The 18,701-nt window shown below is 37.3% G+C and overlaps 1 protein-coding gene across 3 annotated transcripts in view; it reads left to right on the forward strand.

Moving 5' to 3' along the window:
• The window catches only part of LOC145661714 (uncharacterized), a 92,056-nt gene that overhangs the window by 41,464 nt on the left and 31,891 nt on the right, over positions 1 to 18,701 (forward strand). Inside the window, exons 1-2 of one of the 3 annotated variants that reach the window (XM_081727049.1) lie at positions 1,967 to 2,206; positions 9,791 to 9,990. The exons of 1 other annotated variant lie outside the window; for it this stretch is intronic. In XM_081727049.1, coding sequence (XP_081583175.1) covers positions 2,107 to 2,206; positions 9,791 to 9,990 — 300 coding nt within the window. In that variant the 5' untranslated portion in view covers positions 1,967 to 2,106. Of the gene's footprint in view, positions 1 to 1,966; positions 2,207 to 9,790; positions 9,991 to 18,701 lie in introns of those variants that run through there. One more of the 3 variants, XM_081727053.1, reaches the window with a different exon arrangement.

The raw sequence follows: 18,701 nt of genomic DNA on the forward strand, positions 1-18,701 counted from the left end.
TTTCCTTTCGCTTGTCTTTAATATTAATTATCTTACAATGGTGTCTAAATCTAACTTTGAAGTCTGGTCGTTATGCACATACTACAACAGCAGATGAGACAATCTTTCCTGCGTCATGGTTCTCATGGACGTCCTCATATATGTCTTTAGACGACGCAAAGAGCTTAATGATCTTTCGCAAGATGTTGAAGAAGCTAACACAGTGAGAACTAGAGTCGCTAGACGAACGATGTGCTCGAGATGGTTGCGAACAGTTGATGTTTCAGCGTTAATGGTATTTTATATGCTGGTGGTCGCCAGCGACTCGGTCGTCATCGAAGTAGGTGGAGGCAGCGCGAGCTGAAGGCATAATTTATCCAGGTTAAAATCCGACGCATGAACTCCCTATTCCTGTCTCAAATAATCTCTTGAGAGAGGCTCACCACCACATACAGCTTCTTCACAAAATATCTTCTCGAGTTTTATGAGTTGTTTGAGGCCTGTCTGATTGAAACGACACTGCACTTCATTCAACAAATACTGTTGTCAATCATTTCGAAGTACTTTTTTCTTTTTTCGAGATCTGATATAGGTTCTGCGGTAGCTGCTTTAGAAGAATTATCCGTCTGCTCCAACCTAATTGGTGTTCTCTTTGTTCTTGATGAAGTGAGCAATTTTAAGTGTAGTCTGTCTGCATTTTCCTTCACTTCCTTATAGATCTTTTCAAATGCACTGGCCGTTTGTAGGTTTCTCAAAGTATCATCTAGAATCGCTGCTGCTCTTTTAGCTCCAGAAGCAGAAACTTCAGAATTTTGAAGCACTTCCGCCAGTTGTTCGCAAGGTACAAGAGCACGTATACTGACTATCAGGAAAAAAAAATCGAATTTGTTCATTCTTTTCAAGTTACCTTTCAGTACTACTTTTTGATAATCATTTATACCATTTGTATTACTGATGATTTCAGTAATACAACGTGATTTTAATTCGTTTGTAGTTAGATTGACATCTAATTAAGGATTTTCCTCTAACACACCAGCGAGTAGGGCAAAAAGGCAGCAAATGTTCAGGATGGCTTTCATTGTTAGTTTTACAGGGTTCAAAAATAATCTCGGCATTTGGCAGAATTCAGGATGATGTTACAAACGTCTTTCACTATAGCCAGTACGTCACACAAAGATTCGCATTTTCGTGCTACTTCCTGCAATGTAAGATCTAATGCATGATCACTGCAATGAATGTATACAGTCTTCGAATGTTGAGTCGAAATTGTCTTCTGCACACCATTCACTCATTCTGACATAGCTGCACCATCATACATTGGCCGTGTAACATCCACCCTCTGGTTATGAATGATCCATCCCAACAAGTTCTCCTTCTCATTATAAAACTTACTGCACTCTGCATATTATTTGTAAAAAGATTAATTTACATTTATAGAAAATATATTTACATGTCCTGTTTCGCATTTAAACCGTTATCTTTTCTAAACTTTAAAATCTCAGTCGACGACTCGTCTCATATTGCAGACCTATGATTATTTAAATAACAATTCTTAAAGAATTTGCAGTGTCTTAAGAATGTACACCAATGGAAATAAAGAGAATTTTAAATTTTTTTCTAAATTTTTCTGTCTAACATGAGGTCAGAATAAGAGCCCGATCCCATGTCTCAAAGAGAAAGATGGATCTGGAATAGATAATTTTTTCACATTACCATAAAAAAAATAGTTCATATAATCACTGTTGAGTGATGTTTTTACAGTCTGAAAGTGGAGGAGCAAAACGAGTATCTTGCCGCAAATGAAAATTTGAGGGGCAGCTGTTCTCCTTGCCCCCTTCCGCGCCGTATATACTGTAGATCCCCTTTTCATAATCCTTTGTTTAAAAATAATAAGGGATCATCTTTGATTCAGAAATATACGGTAATTGTTGTGATTGATGCCTCTGCTTGTTGCTATGAACGTGTATGTTCAGAAAGTGCCGAACAACAATTAGAGATAGACGCATAATCTTAGGGCTTGTGAATTTACTTTTTTTTTTTTTTTACGAAGCGAGAATTTACTAATTACACGTTTGCGTGTGATTTTGTGTATTAAAATAAGTTTGTTCCATATAAGTGATTTTAGCAATGGCGATGTCAGACGCTAAGAAAAATAAGGCGCTCAACGAGGAGATAGCGTCCTTAAAAGACAAGTTGAACCAGTATAAAAACCTCCTAACTGTGAACAGTAAGTAGGCTAATATATAATTCTTTTCCAGTCCATGTTCAGTATATTCCGGTGTATTTAGAACACATTTTTGGGGAGTACTTACAGAGACAATCCATTAACGGCAAGGATTAAGGGACGAAGTTCAGCCATATTTCTATACCTGTATCCATCTCCTTAATTTTTCTCTTAATAACGGCCAAGAAAACAGGATGAGCGAGATAAGGATAAGTCTAACAGGTTGCAGTGTTATAGTTTGGTTTCTATTGCGTGATATTTTCGCAAATATTCATACGGGAAGTGGTAGTAAATTTCTACCACTTCCGGTTTTAGTAGAGAGATTAGAGTGGACATGAAATGTATTCTTGGAACGCTTAATTCATTGCAGGAAATATCTTCTCGCTAAATATTACTGTGCTTACTCTATAGCGGTTAATGTTAAAACCAGAAGTGATAGATTTCTGCCTTTTCCGGTGGGCAAAAGTGGATCTGAAAGGTAAGGGGACGGATGACGTCACGTCGCCCCCGTGCCTGTCCTTGCTCATTGTATTTTTAGGAAGTGGAGGAACGTAGATAATTTTTGGAAGTGGGAGAACAGTGTTCTTCCGCGTTCTCCTTCACTTTTACCCCTGATTGTATTTTTACTTAAAACGCTAAATCGATTCAAAAAAAAAAAAAAAAAAAAAGAGCTCTTATCACTTTTGTTCTATGTAGATCATTATTGGAACCGGAATTGTAGTAGATTTCTACGACATCTGGTTCTAGCAAAGAGTTAAGGACGGGGATGAAATGTGTTCTTGGACAGGCCCCGTATCCAGGGGGGTCTATGGGGCCGGCCCCCCTAAATTTTTGCTGGCCTCCCCCTAAAATTTTCATGGTAGACTTGCAAATGAACTATAACATAGTGATAAACTATAATATGATTGGATCGGACCTCCCCTACATTTTTGGGCTGGCTACCGGCCTGTTCTTGGACCACTTAATCGAATGCAGGAAATCTTTCTACCGTTTTCTTTCTCTATAGTAATCAACGTCAGAACTAAAGGCCGCGGTGGCTCAGTGGTAGAGCGTTCACTCTGGTGCATGGGGTCCCGGGTTCAAACCCTGCTCCCGCCAAGTAAACTTTGTGGTGGACAAACACCGTGTGCGTGGGTTTTCTCGGGGCTCTCCCGTTTCCTCCCACTTTCTTCATTCCACCATTTCATTCATTTCTCATATTCACTGTCTACTTTAGCCTAACCGGCATAACTGTGGGACATAAAACTCAAAGATTTCATTTCATTTTTCAACGTAAGAACTGGAAATAGTTTATTTCTGTGACTTCTAATTTGGTCAATTCCAATTTCAGTTTTTTTTTTTTTTATTTCTGTCACTTCCAATTCCTGTTTGCATTCATTTTGACCTCTCGTAATCCCCTTTCCCCCTTTGCCGAAATAATAATAATAATAATAATAATAATAATAATAATAATAATAATAATAATAATAATAATAATAATAATAATAATAATAATAATAAAAGATTTGTGCTATCTAGTGATGCTATATTCGTGTACAACATTTTGGACTCTAGGTCACTTCTTTTTATACGAAAAACTTACTACAATCAGACACACATAAACACACATTATTTGGTTATTATTGACTAGCTGTAAGCACCCGTCGTTGTCGACGAAGTATTTGAGAATCTGGCTAAAAAGAATAAGGACCCATCGTTGCTGATTCTTAAATCAGAACTTCGTTTGAAAGACAGGAACAAGAATTTTAGAAAAAAAATGGATCAGAGGATTGCGAGCTTGACCAATATTAAGTTTTTGGACCAGGGGCTACAAAATTTTTGAACGGCCTCTGAACCGAGTTTTCGTATTTTCTACGGAATAAGTACATCATACTGAGTTAACTGATAGTTTGGGTTTGGCCACACTGTATGCAGCTCTCAGATATAAGGCGTACAAGAAAATTTTTGATTGAATGAAATATACTAGATCTCTGATCAGGAGGCCACAAAATTTTTGAACGTCCCCGAAATCGAATTTTCGTACTTTCTACGGAATAAACACATCATAAGTTAAGTGATAGTTTGGGTTTGGCTACACTGCATGCAGTTCTCCAGATACAAGGCATACAAATTTTTTTAGTTGAAATATATTGGAACTTTTGATCCAAAAAGTTCTGGGAGCACCTGGATTGCGCACACTCTAGATCCCGAATTGCGCACAAATCTCTGTTGGCCTCTTTTAACACATATTTTTGTCCAACGTTGCCACAATGTCAGCTTTAATATTGTGCGCAAACAAGGTTTTCTTTCAGACTAGGACATAAACAGAAATTAGAAATAAAATACAAATTGGATTGAATAAATATAATTTGATCAATGAATGCAATACAAAATATCTCCATAACCAAGCTTTTACATTTACAAGCCACATATTAAAATTTTCTTGGTTCCAATTTTAAACCTACAATATTTAGAAATGTACCGTAATCCTCCTTATCTCATACTCTGAATATGTATCACCTTTAAACGTCTTTAGGCATATTGAGGATTAACTAAATATAATTGGATCAGTAAATACAATACAAGATACCTCCAAAACCAACTTTTTCTATATTTACAATCTACATGTTAAAATTTTCTTGGCTGTAATTTTAAGCCTACTGTTTTTAGAAATTTAATTCTCCTTGTCTGATACTCTGAATATGCACCACTTTTAAGCATCTCATACTGCTTCAATATGAAATTATGTCTCTTCACATCTTCCTTTCTTTGTGTATTGGTCTTTCCATTAGCAATTGATCTTAATTTCAATTGTGTTTCGGATTGTGTCTTCAACAAAGATGAAATCACCTGATAAATATCCGGACTCGGCGAATAACTGTTCATTGTAATGTTTATGGAATGCTTCTGCCGCATTCGTCGTTCGAGGAGCCACTGAGGGTTCTGAAGCCCAGATTCTAGGTGGAAATCTAAATAAAACGAAGGAAACAATTATTAAAAACATTCTCAATAATAATAATAATAATAATAATAATAATAATAATAATAATAATAATAATAATAATAATAATAATATAGCACAGTAGGCAGTGGTGCCCACCCCCTCTCATGTTCATGACGCACCCCCCCTCAATTGTCTATCCGTAGGTGTTTTTCCATGAAAAAAATAACTTTTCGATTAATTTTTACACCCTCTCAAACATATTTATATAGATTTTTACCCCCCCCAAATATTTCAATGACGCAGTTTGCGTCATAGCCCCCCCTTGTGGGCACCCCTGCAGTAGGCATGCTTCACACTATTATCCAAGTTTTATGGAAAAATTGACAATTGAAAATCAAAATGAATAATGTTCTCCCTTGTGGTAAAACTTTGCTTTTGTAAAGTTATTAACGTCTGTCCTTAACATCGTTTTTTTATCAGCCATATAATATAATTGTTACAATAATATACTATACAATATACTTAGATTACAATACTATTAATACAAACATTGATGTTTATAATCGACTTCCTCATATAAATACTGATTATTCCAATATAATCCTTGCAATATTACACGATTTACTTATTAATAATATGGAATCTGTCAATATAAGTTAAATCACCTTCCTAAATTTAGTTAGAAACAGTATTTTGTACCTACCTGCTAGTTTCTTCAATGTAATTTTCGAGTACGTAGTCGGAGAAGTGAAGACCTTCATTGTCCGGTGCAACTGATATCAAATCTGCAAACGCATCGGATACTTCAGTTGGATGTAAATATGAAAGACCGAAAAACGACTTTAACCACATCCCTGTAACATACAATTAAAACCCTCAATTATACTACTGTTTTGGTATTTTATGATTTCTAATGTGATTTAAAATATAACAAGTCTGATGATCATTATAGTTAATATTGACAATTTATTATATCGTCGTCTGAGATTCAACACCGCGTAAGTAACCCTTCGCTAATTTTACAGGAGAAAAAAAACGTTTACAAAAATAATTTTAGCCTTAATATAAGCAGTGTGACTTTTTAGGGAAGAACAGTATCACCTATCGTGATATAGGTGTAGTACTTAACCAGATTGTGCACAATCTTATACTGATTCTAATAGTATCAAACACTCAAGTTCGCCAAAATTGGAGACATACGAGCTGTTGAATCCTAGACGACGATATAGTGTATTTCTTCCTTCTTATATGAGACAAGAGGAAATCTTTCTTATATAAGGAACCCCATAATTATTCAGAAGAATTTCTATTTAGTTCAACGATATGTAGTTCACAAAAGTAGAATCGAATAGGAACGACTTAGTCTCTGAGTGCCAACGCCGCTAAGATGTCACAATATTGGAAGACTATTAACAATTGAGATTGGAATTACTTTGAACAAGGTATAATCAATTGTTTAACTTGTTAACAATTAAAAGCTTAACACTATGTAGGTATTGTACTAGGCACCTAAATTAGCTACTGCCTTGCTCAGACGTGTATCACAGCTTCCATCATCTACCCATTACTGTTTTATTTTTTTCATATTTATTTTCATCTCGTATTATTTTCAGTGCCTTTCCTTATGTTCTCTGGCATCATGTTAATTTTCGATTCATATTCTGCTGTAACGAACATTTCATCATTAGTCCTTCTATCCCCTATAATCAATATTTCCCAATCAAACTGCTATTCGATATTCTTCTAGATAGTACTCGTAAGTGATGTTGGTGGGAGATTATTTTTTTTTTAAACAATCACTTCTTCCCATTTCGTCATCCTATATCATTTGCAGTATTCCAACTTTAAATACTTGGTTCATATGTAAGTTTTTTTCGAAACTTTATATTTTATTCTAAGCTTCTTTAGTACCTGTATTCGAGTCACTTGCCGGAATTCTGTTCTGTTATATATATTGGGAGAGGCTGTAGTGGCAAGGCAAATGAAATATTATTATATTCAGTAATGAGAGTTGTTTTTGTTTTCAACGAAGTGGCGGACCTGTGCAAGTATGTACACTTGCAGGTGAACGGAAAAATCCAGGGTGTATCCATTTTTCATATAGGATCCACACTAAAGTTTCTGGTAATTAGTAAGAGAGGAGGTGATAAATAAGCTACATATCCGCCTTTCTTAATGGGAATATCACTATTATGTTATATTTAATATATAATAACATATAAATTCATTTATTCTACATCTCTGTACTTTTTCCATATAGATCATCGTTGTTAAATTTCGTCTCCTCAACAAAATATTGGGGGGGCACCTTCACCCTATCCCCTCGCCAGAGACACCCGTGCCCCCGACATATATAAATATGATTAATTCAATAAATCTACCGACAATAACTATGTATATACTATCTGACATGCACACACCACGCCCAACCTTTCTGAACGTGTTTAAATGTTGTACTCACTCTTGTACCCTAGCTTTCCGAGCCATACCCACGATCATAATCATATGTTGATTTTTCCGCTCATATTGAGATCTTCCACACAACTAGCAGATTAAACTTACAAGAAATGACAAAAATCAGTAAAATTTCGGCGTTATACTAAGCATAGTTTGGGGGGGGGAGCGAGCATCCCCGGTGGGGATACTTCGATTGATTTCTTTGGGGGGGAACAAAATGTGATTGGGAGGGAAAATCCCCCTCATCCCCCGGTAATTCGCACCCTATGAGAATGGGTGGCATGTAAAAATAGGGAAAATGATCTATATTAGTGTCCAAGCCACAGTTTTCGGAGCCACCGAGATGAATAGTGACAATCCAGATGCCATTTAAGTTCAGATTCATCCCCATGCGTATCTTAAGGAGGAAGGTGTTCAAATAGTTTCCATAAACAAATTATCCCTATGCGAAGAACGAGGATTTCAGTTAGGCAAATAAACACGTCACAGGAGAAACGGAATCAACATCAATAAAATTTTAAATACCGGTAATAATAATATAAAGAAACTTTTCAATTGCACACTAAGAATCGACTTGGTTCATCTAGCATTCGCAATACTGTCAATACTAATGAAAACAAAGGTTTTACTTATATTACTGGATTCGGTTCTTGAGTCCAACACCAACTTTCATATCTCACCCTCCAATCACAGACTGTCACAACTATCCATTTTCTTAGGTTCATAGTCATTGACAACAATTCGATCTTAAAATGTAAAATCTTCACATATCCGGGTTCAAAGCTGGACTTCCAATTCGGAGCGTCCTTTCATTCTCAACCTCCTTGATTGGTAAAAACAATGATAATCTTGAAACAAATGCCGAATGGCAGCTCTTAATAGGTACGATGGCGTGGCTATCCTACACAATCAATTTTCAGGTTTTCAAAAGAAACCAGTTGAGAATGCTCGAAGAGAATTGCCAGAACGAACTTAAAAAAGAAATATTTTTTTTTTTTAATTCATAATAAAATGTATATTAAATTTATTTGATTACATTCAATACATTTGGAACCAGCGTATTAGGGGATCTATTGAATAAGCTATATTGAGCTGTCACTTTTTATCACCGCATATATACTGTAAATGTAGATGTAACCAGTGACCACCGGATGGCTCCTTAAATTTCCCGAAATCGGAACCTTTTTGTCCAATATCTGGGGAACGGTGGCCACCGGTTACTATTTGGTACCAAAATGATCACCATCCTCTTAGATATTGATCAACACCAATATAATCTCTAATATAAAGAAATAATATAAAGAAACTTTTCAATTGCACACTAAGAATCGACTTGGTTCATTTAGCATTCGCACAATTGATCAACTGCACTTAAATTGAGCATTTGCACAATTGATCAACTGCACACCGGTTACTATTTGGTACCAAAATGATCACTATCCTCTTAGATATTGATCAACACCAATATAATCTCTTTAAGACTTACCGTTCCCGAGATATGGCTCGGTCAATCTCCCAAAATTGGAACAATTTGACCAATATCTCAGGAACGGTAACAGTGACGCAAAAAATTCCATTATTTCTTTGAGATAGTTTTTGATGGTCTGTCGAATGGAGGGTTCACACTGAAAAATTCGCAAATAACAGACACAGACACAGACACACAATCATAGAGCATTCAATAACAAACTTCTTAAGTTTGTTGAAAAAAAAAATCTCTATTTTCTGAAAAAAAAAATCTCACAAATATGATTTCATTCAGTCAATATGATACATCGATTGGTATGTATATACATTGTTATGGAATGAGACGTATTGGTACGTCTCATCTTTGGCAAAATAATTTTCCGTTTAACGCTTATTACATTGTAGCATTTATTATTATTATTATTATTATTATTATTATTATTATTATTATTATTATTATTATTATTATTATTATTATTATTATTATTATTATTATTATTATAACTGTTGTATGTATCTTCCGGTTCAAGACGTAAAATAAAATACAGAAATAATCAAATAATTTAACCTATCACATTTGTTGTTTAACATAATTTAATCTGTTAAAGTGCCTACCTAGTAGACACAGATATATTTTGTGAGTTAAAAAAAAATCTTTCTGCTGTAAATCAGAGAAATTCTACTTCTCATCCTAAATTACCTATATTATTTATTAACACATCATTATGGGTTGTTTACAGAGAAGCATTTCGAACTAACGAAGGAAAATACCAACAAACTTCGTCGAAGTAGATATGAGCGCATTCAAGCTCTTAAACATGACATTGATACTATGCGAAGGGAGGTTAACTCTGCTATTTCTGGCGACTATCAGCGAATGCATAATGTCCTACAAGACGACAGGGAACTTCAATTGGGGCTGCAACATCTTACCCCAGAGGTATGCACTTTTCATTAACTTTATTAGAGAATTTATAAGTTATTGTGTCAAGTAGACTCTTATCAAATCAATAGTAAGTGGTTAATGTTAGATTATATTTTAAAATCCTTTCAGCACCGAGGCTATATAAGACGTGGACTTATAGCAAAATGTGGGATCTGAAACTCACGAACTCCCACTGGGAATGGAACTCGGGTTTCCTTCGCAGCAGACGTGTACAGTAGCTTTGTGGGAGTTCTGATTAATGTAAGACAAAGGACAAACTTTAAGGAAAAGAACTCATGATTTTAATACTGATTTTTAAGTTAGCTGAAGATTCTCTTTGGTTAAATTTCGCAGATGGCGGTCCCGAAACACCGTACAAAATTTCCGAAGAAATGAACAGATAGTCGTGTAAAATTACCGTTCCATACATTCTAACATTACGGTCATCACTAACACTAATGATTCGGTGAAACCAACGGTTGCTAGTAGAGTTTGCATTCTTTTAGAGAGAAATTCACTTGACTTTGATATCCAGTTTCAGCTCATACAGAAATCGAAATCAGTGGGAAATTAAATCACAAACGTTTACGCAAGAGTCTTTCACGCAGTCTGCTTCAGGATATACAATTCTTTACTAGCTCTGGCGGTGGATTTCTCAGTTGCACAGACAAGGTCAACTGTTCCGACACGTTTACTTACAGATTTAGCCTCTTACTTTTGTAATGAAGTACTACTTACGAATTGTATGCCTAATGACTGAAACTTTATTAAGTACTACTTACGAATTATGTGTTTAAATACTGAAACTTACCGAACTACTACTTACAAATTGTGTGCCTACATGAATTAGGTTGGAGAACTACAATAATTATTATCTGACATACATATTATCTTATATATGGATTCGTTGCTTTAATATTTAATTTACTAATATGGAAATTATCTTTAACAACATACAACAGAACTCGTCAACTTGGCCATCCGCCTAATTTGGTCTAATTTTTCTGAAATCTCCTTTCCCCATAACATAGATCTATGCATTACGTATTACGCTGCAAGTTGACCACCTGCCTATTTTGGAACCTGGCCAGATTAAGGCAACTTTATTATTATGGTGTTAGTGTTAAATGCACTTCTGCATATTGGACACACTTTTTACATTTGATAGTATCTTTTCATTTCTTGGGTGATGTTTTTGTTTTGAAAGAGCAAATAGTTTAACAGTAAGATAAAAACGGGAGGCTTGTTCGTTAAAACTGACTTGACCAAAAATACAGATTTACTGTTCTTTTTTAAATTTCTGTTGTCGCCAGTGTATAATAATTTGTAGTGCAATAAATGAAGCTCAAATTTCAATAAAGAAAGGAACAAGTTAGTAACAGGTTGAAAATTGGTACAGATGTTGAGAATGATGTTCTAAACAACATACTTAAAGTTCCCTGAAATCCGAAGTGACCTTCGCCGCCATATTGGAAAATGGCCGCTAGAAGTATCAAATGAACAATACCAAGATAAAAATAGCAATATCTTCGCTCAGTGTTTTCAAGCATACCTCCATATTGTGCAGCATCTAAGGTCTGATCAATGAAAACAGGTTCAATAAGTTTTTCACCGCATATTCCACACCACACCATTACTGTACCTACACCTTGCATCTTTGATGCAACTACTCAGTTAAGATTTGTATTAGCCCAGTACTGGACATTTTGGTTGTTAATCTCACCTGTTACGTAGAAATTTGCTTCGTCATTAAAAACAATGTTATGAAGAAATACTGGGTCACGAGCTATCTGAGCCAACGCCTACTCACAAAACTTCATTGTTCTATCAGAATCACCCTCTGGCAGTTTTTTTTCTCAACTGTAATTTTTAAGAGTGCCACTTGTCCTTTTTAATATTCAATGAACACTTTTGACACTAACATTATGTTCACTTGATAGACGTCGCACTCTTCGTAGGACTTTCCATCAATACACCCAACACAGCTGCTGATGTTTCTAGATCAGTTGCATTTCCTGGTCGTCCTGAAGGAGGTAAATCATCAACATTTCCCGTTGTCCTGAATTTGCGGATTAGTTTTCGTACAGCACTGTCTGTCACCAACTCGCGATTAAGATGTTGCTCATTGAAGACGGCTGTTATTATTGCTGAACTGCGTCCTCCATCCGAAAGGATAATTTCGATTCTTTCCTCTCGAGTTAGCATCCTGTCCTACCTACAAGAAAAAAATAACGATACAGTCGGTTCCAGTCTATACAATGTTCCACACATAACAAAATTAAGTCTAAATGATAACATAATCTATCCTAAATCCATTCACAACTTGAAAACCGTTGCAAATTAAAAAAAAAAAAACTTTACCGTAGGATTTCTCGGTACTGGGCAAAATGTTCGGTATTCTACTAATACAAATCTTAATTAGACAGATGCATCAAACATGCAAGGTGCAGGTAAGGTAATGGCGTGGTGTAGAATATGGGGCGAAAAACTTATTGGAGGTGTTTTTATTGATGGGACCTATTGGACCTGTTTTTATTGTTGGGACCTTGGATGCTGCACAATATGGAGATATGCTTGGAAACACTGTTATGCCACTTTGTCGAATGAGGAAGGGTGATTTCATCAATATTGGCAACAAGATGGGGCACCGCTGCGTTATGGTTGTAATGTAATCGATGGCTCAATGAAAACTCTCCCAGTTGCTGGATAGATTGGTATGGACCACTTGGGTGGCCAGCAAGGTCCCCCGAATTAACTCCGTTGGATTTCTATCTTTGGGGACAATTTAAACCTATTGTCTATCGATGTAAAAATAATGACATTGGCTACTTGAAAAGGAGAATCATTATGACCTGTGAACAAATATCACCAACTATGCTTCGCACAGTTCACAAACCTGGGGTCGCACGGTTAAGGATGTGCATAGAACAGAACGTTGGGCATGCTGAATATGTCATGTGATTGTAATTGTATTATATGTGTTAACTCTCTCTCTCTCTCTTCCTGGTTATTAAAGAATACGAATGTGAGATGCTACAAAGCTTGTTTTTTACTTTATCCTTCAATTGGAAACTACTAATATCCTTCCCTTTACCACTAATATCCTTCGCACAGCACATTTCACAGAATTTCACACATAGCATATCTTAAATCTATTCACAACTTCAAAACCGTTGCAGGGGTTTGGAAAATAACCTTACCGTTGGGTTTCTCTTCGAAGGAGGATATTATTTAATATGTCACACGATCATGTTGCCATTTAAAATAAACAAGTTGATTCCAAGACTGCGGTCACCAAGATGGCGGAAGGCAACCTTAAACACGTCATAATGTTTCCCATCTCCCACCAACATTGATCCTAACTGAGTTTGGATCGACTGCATTTACGGTTTCTCAAATATTTAGCCCAGTCCAGATTTTGTATTTCAATTTACAAAATATTATCTTTCAATTACTTCGAACATTTGGGCATTTTCCAATATGACGAACGAAGAAGTTGTGGGATTTTAGTATGTCCTTTAAATAATCTTTACCAACATCTATGTCAAATTTTAATTTGTTAATAATTACTTCCTAAGTTCAATAAAATTTTAAATCAGTTTGGCGGTAATTTTCGGAACTTTAGAATTTAAAGCTAAATGTTTCTAAAAGTATGCATTTTATGAGAACTTGTTTTTCTATAAAAATATTGTGTTATCTATGTTCTATAAAATGACACTAAGTTTATCTCTTTATGTTCAACCATAGCGAAGATATTGCTATTTTTATCTGGGTATTAGTCATTTGATACTTCAAGCGGCCATTTTCCAATATGGCGGCGATGGTCACTTCGGATTTCAGGGGACTTTTAGTATATTGTTTAGAACATCATTCTCAACATCTTTATCAATTTTCAGCTTGTTACTAATTTGTTCCTTACGTTTTGGTAATTTGACTGCACTATTGACTACATTCATATTCTACAACTTAAAGCATTTGGTAGTTCAGTCCTGACGGATTCATTTAGCTATGATGTCCCTTTGTTATCATAATCTTACTTAAAAAAGTGTTCTGGAGAGCACCTGGAGTATGGACGGAGTTATGGGTATAGGAGTACATTTCCCTCCTACTTTTTGACAAATAACAGAAATGCCACCTATAAGATGACCACCTACCAAGACCTCCGAGACCGACCAAAAGGTCTGCCTCCCACCTGACAATTCTTAGCTCCGCCCATGACCTGAATGACGATCACAATCGAAGAAATCACAATCAAATTCATGTTCCAAGTTTAAAAAAGGCAATGGAAATTAAGAGATGAAACGATACTATCCAAGTCTTCGTTCGCTGCTCGCTGGACAAGACCTGTTAGCACTAAAATATTTTTGAATTCTAAAGAGTTGTCTTTGGTGTTACGCTTCTTTAGCAGAAGGATACCATGGATGTTCCGAGTGTATCCTCGAATTGAGCTTTTTATCTTCTTCTATCGACTTAAACGGAATGAGTTAAAGAGTAAAGAATATGCCGCAGCGTTTTGTAGTTAATGAAAATGGGGAACTTACAGTTATTGCATACGGATGGCAAACTAAAATAGATACTTATTGCATATAAAGTTTTTATATTGAATAAAAACTATGTTTATTATTAACTATTTATAACACAATAATTGATAGTAGTTTCTGCAGTAAAACATATGAGCATTACAACATGAGGACCAAAGGAGCTGTATCGAACTTAACTCTACTACCAAACTATATGATGACAATGCTATGAATTGCACAACCAACAAATTGAACGGCTGGAACGAATATACTGGTAAGTCACTTCCGGTGAAATTGAGTTATTAGGTGGAATGGGTTGTGATGGAATCACAGAAGAATATGCAAGCAAATTTATTTCGGAAATGTTTCTGCACAAACCGGTGTAAGGTTATTTGATATGTGTCATTGCATTAAATTGCATGAGAATGGTCAACCTTCTTTTCTAGTTTACTCGAAAGTTAGAAAATGTAATATACTATTGTGTTCACCCGAACTACTTAATTATGGCGCTGGAGGTAGAACTTCCTTCATCGTCATCGAAGTTACCGAATTGATCTAACAATGTCGCCAAGCTATACTTAGTGGACATGGAAGTCGTGGGTCTGGAGAGTCCTCTCTCGCTTAGCTCGAAGAGTTATCAACAGTGATGTCCACGGATATTCGCCAAGTTCTTCTCAGTCCGTCGGGCGAACCCAGATTGAGAACCGCTTTTCTTGACTGTGAGATATTCAAAGAGCGAAATATCGAAGCAAGAATAGAACGGAAGCGCGAGCTGCAAGATCCTACCCCTAGCGAGAAATTCGGCTGAGCTTAGACCTCGAATAATGGTGAACCAATACATCTGAGTAGCAGTGGCATACGGTCTAAGGCTTCTCCAGGGATGCAGGAACGTTTCCTGATAAAGTTCCAATGGACATCAGACCAGTACCAATCACGAAATGAAGGCAAGGAGCATTAAATGAAAATAGTCTACTCTCACACTTCGCACACCTCACGAGATGTACTGCGGCCTAAGTTTTGGACCGGCCCACTTAGATGCATCCAACTCGTAGCTTCTGAATCTTGGATGTTCTGTCTTCATGCACAATATGCATCATCAAGGTGTGTCCTTTGCCTCGATTCACAAGTTGCGATGTAACCCCTATTCTCTAAGGCACCGTTTCACAACCTTTTTCAACTTGCGGCACACTACGGTTGTTACTTGGATTCTCGCGGCACACTTATGGGTATTATTATTTATAAATATCAAACACAGTGGTATTTTTTCTGTGATTATTGATCATCTTCTCACAGAGAAGAAATCTCTCACTGCTTTTTCCCCTGGTAAATCATTATGCGTATTTTTCACTCTAATTTTAAAATAGGAAACAATTGCAATGAAATATGGGACTCAGGTTTTTAAAAATACGCTTTTTTTAAAAAAAAAAAACTGTATCCAACCTTTTACTAAAAAGGAAGATCACCAAATAACGAACGAACAAACAAATCTCTTACTTTTAAAACACAAACGTAGGTAATTTGTCGAAAGGATTAAATGATATTTTAAATTTTCAAGTTACGAAATAGTCTGTAACAATAAAGAAGCAATAATGGTTATAACAATGATAACCATTTTTTTTCAACATTAGAAATGTACACAACAGTAACCCGGTATGAAACTTAAAATTGTAGATTCACAGTAGAGGTTCATAGTAATGTGAAATACAAATCTACATTTCCCCTTAGGTTTTGCAATTGGATTGCTATAAAATTAATAATTTTGTTTCGATTCCTCGCAGCACACCAGTGTGCCACGGCACACCGGTTGGGAAACGCTGCTCTAAAGGAATGAGATACGGCCACGGCGAGGCCAAACCGAAGTCCTGAGTGCCTACCAGTTAACCTACTGATCGAAAAGGCCCTGCTAGCGAGTCAGGTCCTTTTATGTCCTCGTCCCGTGCCTGGACGTTAAGACAACCTCACATCCCACCCATGCTCGCCGTTACCCAGATTCCTGGGGTAAGCTCACATGAGCGGCCGTTTCCCAATAATATGACCCGGAAAGTCCTATTCAACCCAAGAGCTCCAGGCACTCCCGAGGGGGCTTGTTCAATCTCGGCCCTGCCTACTTCTATCGTTCACTGGCCATCACCGATCGCGTAGAGATACCGCGAACACGTCAAGATACTCCCGTATAACTTCTCGGATTCAATGGTAACGTGTTAAGCCACCACTGAGTTTGATACCAGCCTCTTATCCTACAGAGATTCCTCCTTTTTACTGGGATTACAAACTGTTACTAAGGTACCTGGGATAAGCACTTTTCTCCAGTCACCGTTCAGTCTTCCTTCAAACAGTAAGCTGACATTCCCCTCCCGGTAGGATTGTTCAGGCAATACGAGACTTCCTCTAATTATGGTACAGGTACACCGTACATTACCAGAGCCAATGATTAATGTAGACCGCCTGCTAACAGACATGTTCATTTGGGAGTTGGAACATCTCTCCTGGTAGGCTAGCCCAAACAATATGGGGCTACTATTTTTAACGTGTTTACTTACCGTGTATACGTTGTAGCTGAGGTACCTACTGAACCCAATGGTACTTGTAGGCTACGATTGAAAGGAACCCCACACCCTCTCTTAGTAGGGCCGTTTAAGTAACACAGTACTTCCTCAATTTACGGAAGAGGTTCACCGTACATTACCAGACCAAATGGCTGCTGTAGACTGTCTTCCTTTAAAGACACTGTCCATTTGGGAGCGGTGGCTTCCCTGGTACGGACGTAGATCTTGCAGTCAATGAAGAAAAGGTATGAACTTGGGACGAAGGATTACTTTCATTACCTCACTTATTCTTGAGGTACAAATGCGTGTTAGAATAAGAGTATACCATTCCAGACGCTTCTTGAGACTGTCAACCTCCCGGTAGGGCGTTGGATACGCTTCCCTGGGCACACCAACTACTACTCTTTCACACGTGTTGGGGTACCACGTAGTCTTAACTCCCGGACCCAAGGGCACGATTTAGTTGCCCATTTTGGAGGATAGCCTAAGCCTCCCCTCCGCCAGTAGGAGGGCAGTTCTCACTACCTACCTTGCTGAGGCCATGACGTCATACGTACTCTCCAGTGACAGAACCTGTGACACAGTTGCTCTTCCATTCAGAGGATAGCCGAAGCCTCACCTCCGCCGGTAAGTTGATGTCCTGATACGCTCTGGTAACCACAATACTGTGTAGTACCACGATACTGTGGCGTCAGGACATAACAAGAATAATGTGTCTCCATGCGTTTCCATGTTTCAATCTTCCTCACCATCACTGAGCTGCTGCAATGCATGCAACCTGTACGGAGTTAGAGGCAGGGGCGTCATTTCAGCCTTTGCTTGAGGGGGTCAAGAGCACCACTGACATAAAACGTTTACGTTTTGTGCTAGTATATTAACAGACAATCGATTAAAGTATATGTATTCCTCAAACTCTTGGGGAGGGGCAATTGTCCCCTCCTGCCCCCTAAATAAGGTCCCTGGTTAGAGGGGTCCCTCTTTCTCAGCACGGAACAAGAGCAATATGAAAAGAGTTATATTGATCTCTTTCAAAATTTCAAAAGCGACAACTACAAGAACCACAATTACATGAGTGGTATATCAGTGACCAAGGCCATTATACGTGCAGTGCTTGACTTCCTCATTCGGTAAAGAGTTAAGGCGCCTACAAGCTTAATACTTGGCCTTGGAAATGATTCGTAGTCTAAATACCGAAGCGTTTATCTAAGCTGTGAGAGGTAAACAAAGCAGAATGTATCATAGCCAACATTACAGAAGGAGAGTACAGGTATCTCGGAGATGACAGGGGAAAAAGTGAGGAGGGAACGCGGGAGGATGTTGTTCCCCACTTGCGGAAAGTATCTTTGGTGTCCACCGACTTTTTAAAAATTTACAATGAGCAAAGATAGGCACGGGGAACGGCGTGATGTAAAGTGTTCTCCTACCTTTTCAAATCCACTTTTACCTCTGGGATATGACATGGAGTTTGAAAGCGTGGATGGTTATTCCTGGGATTGTAGCACTTACCTCGACAGTCAAAGAGGAAAGACAATATTGCAATCTATAACCAAGGGAGGATACCGCAACTGAGACATCTTGGAGAAATTATAGTCTACTATCAAGAAGGGGGATACATCAACTGTGACAAAAGGAACTTAGCGTACTTGGCTGGAAAAGGATT

This window comes from Thermobia domestica, chromosome 1 (genome assembly GCF_964235325.1).
Source record: "Thermobia domestica chromosome 1, izTheDome1.hap1.1, whole genome shotgun sequence".
NCBI classification, from domain to species: Eukaryota; Metazoa; Arthropoda; class Insecta; order Zygentoma; family Lepismatidae; genus Thermobia; species Thermobia domestica.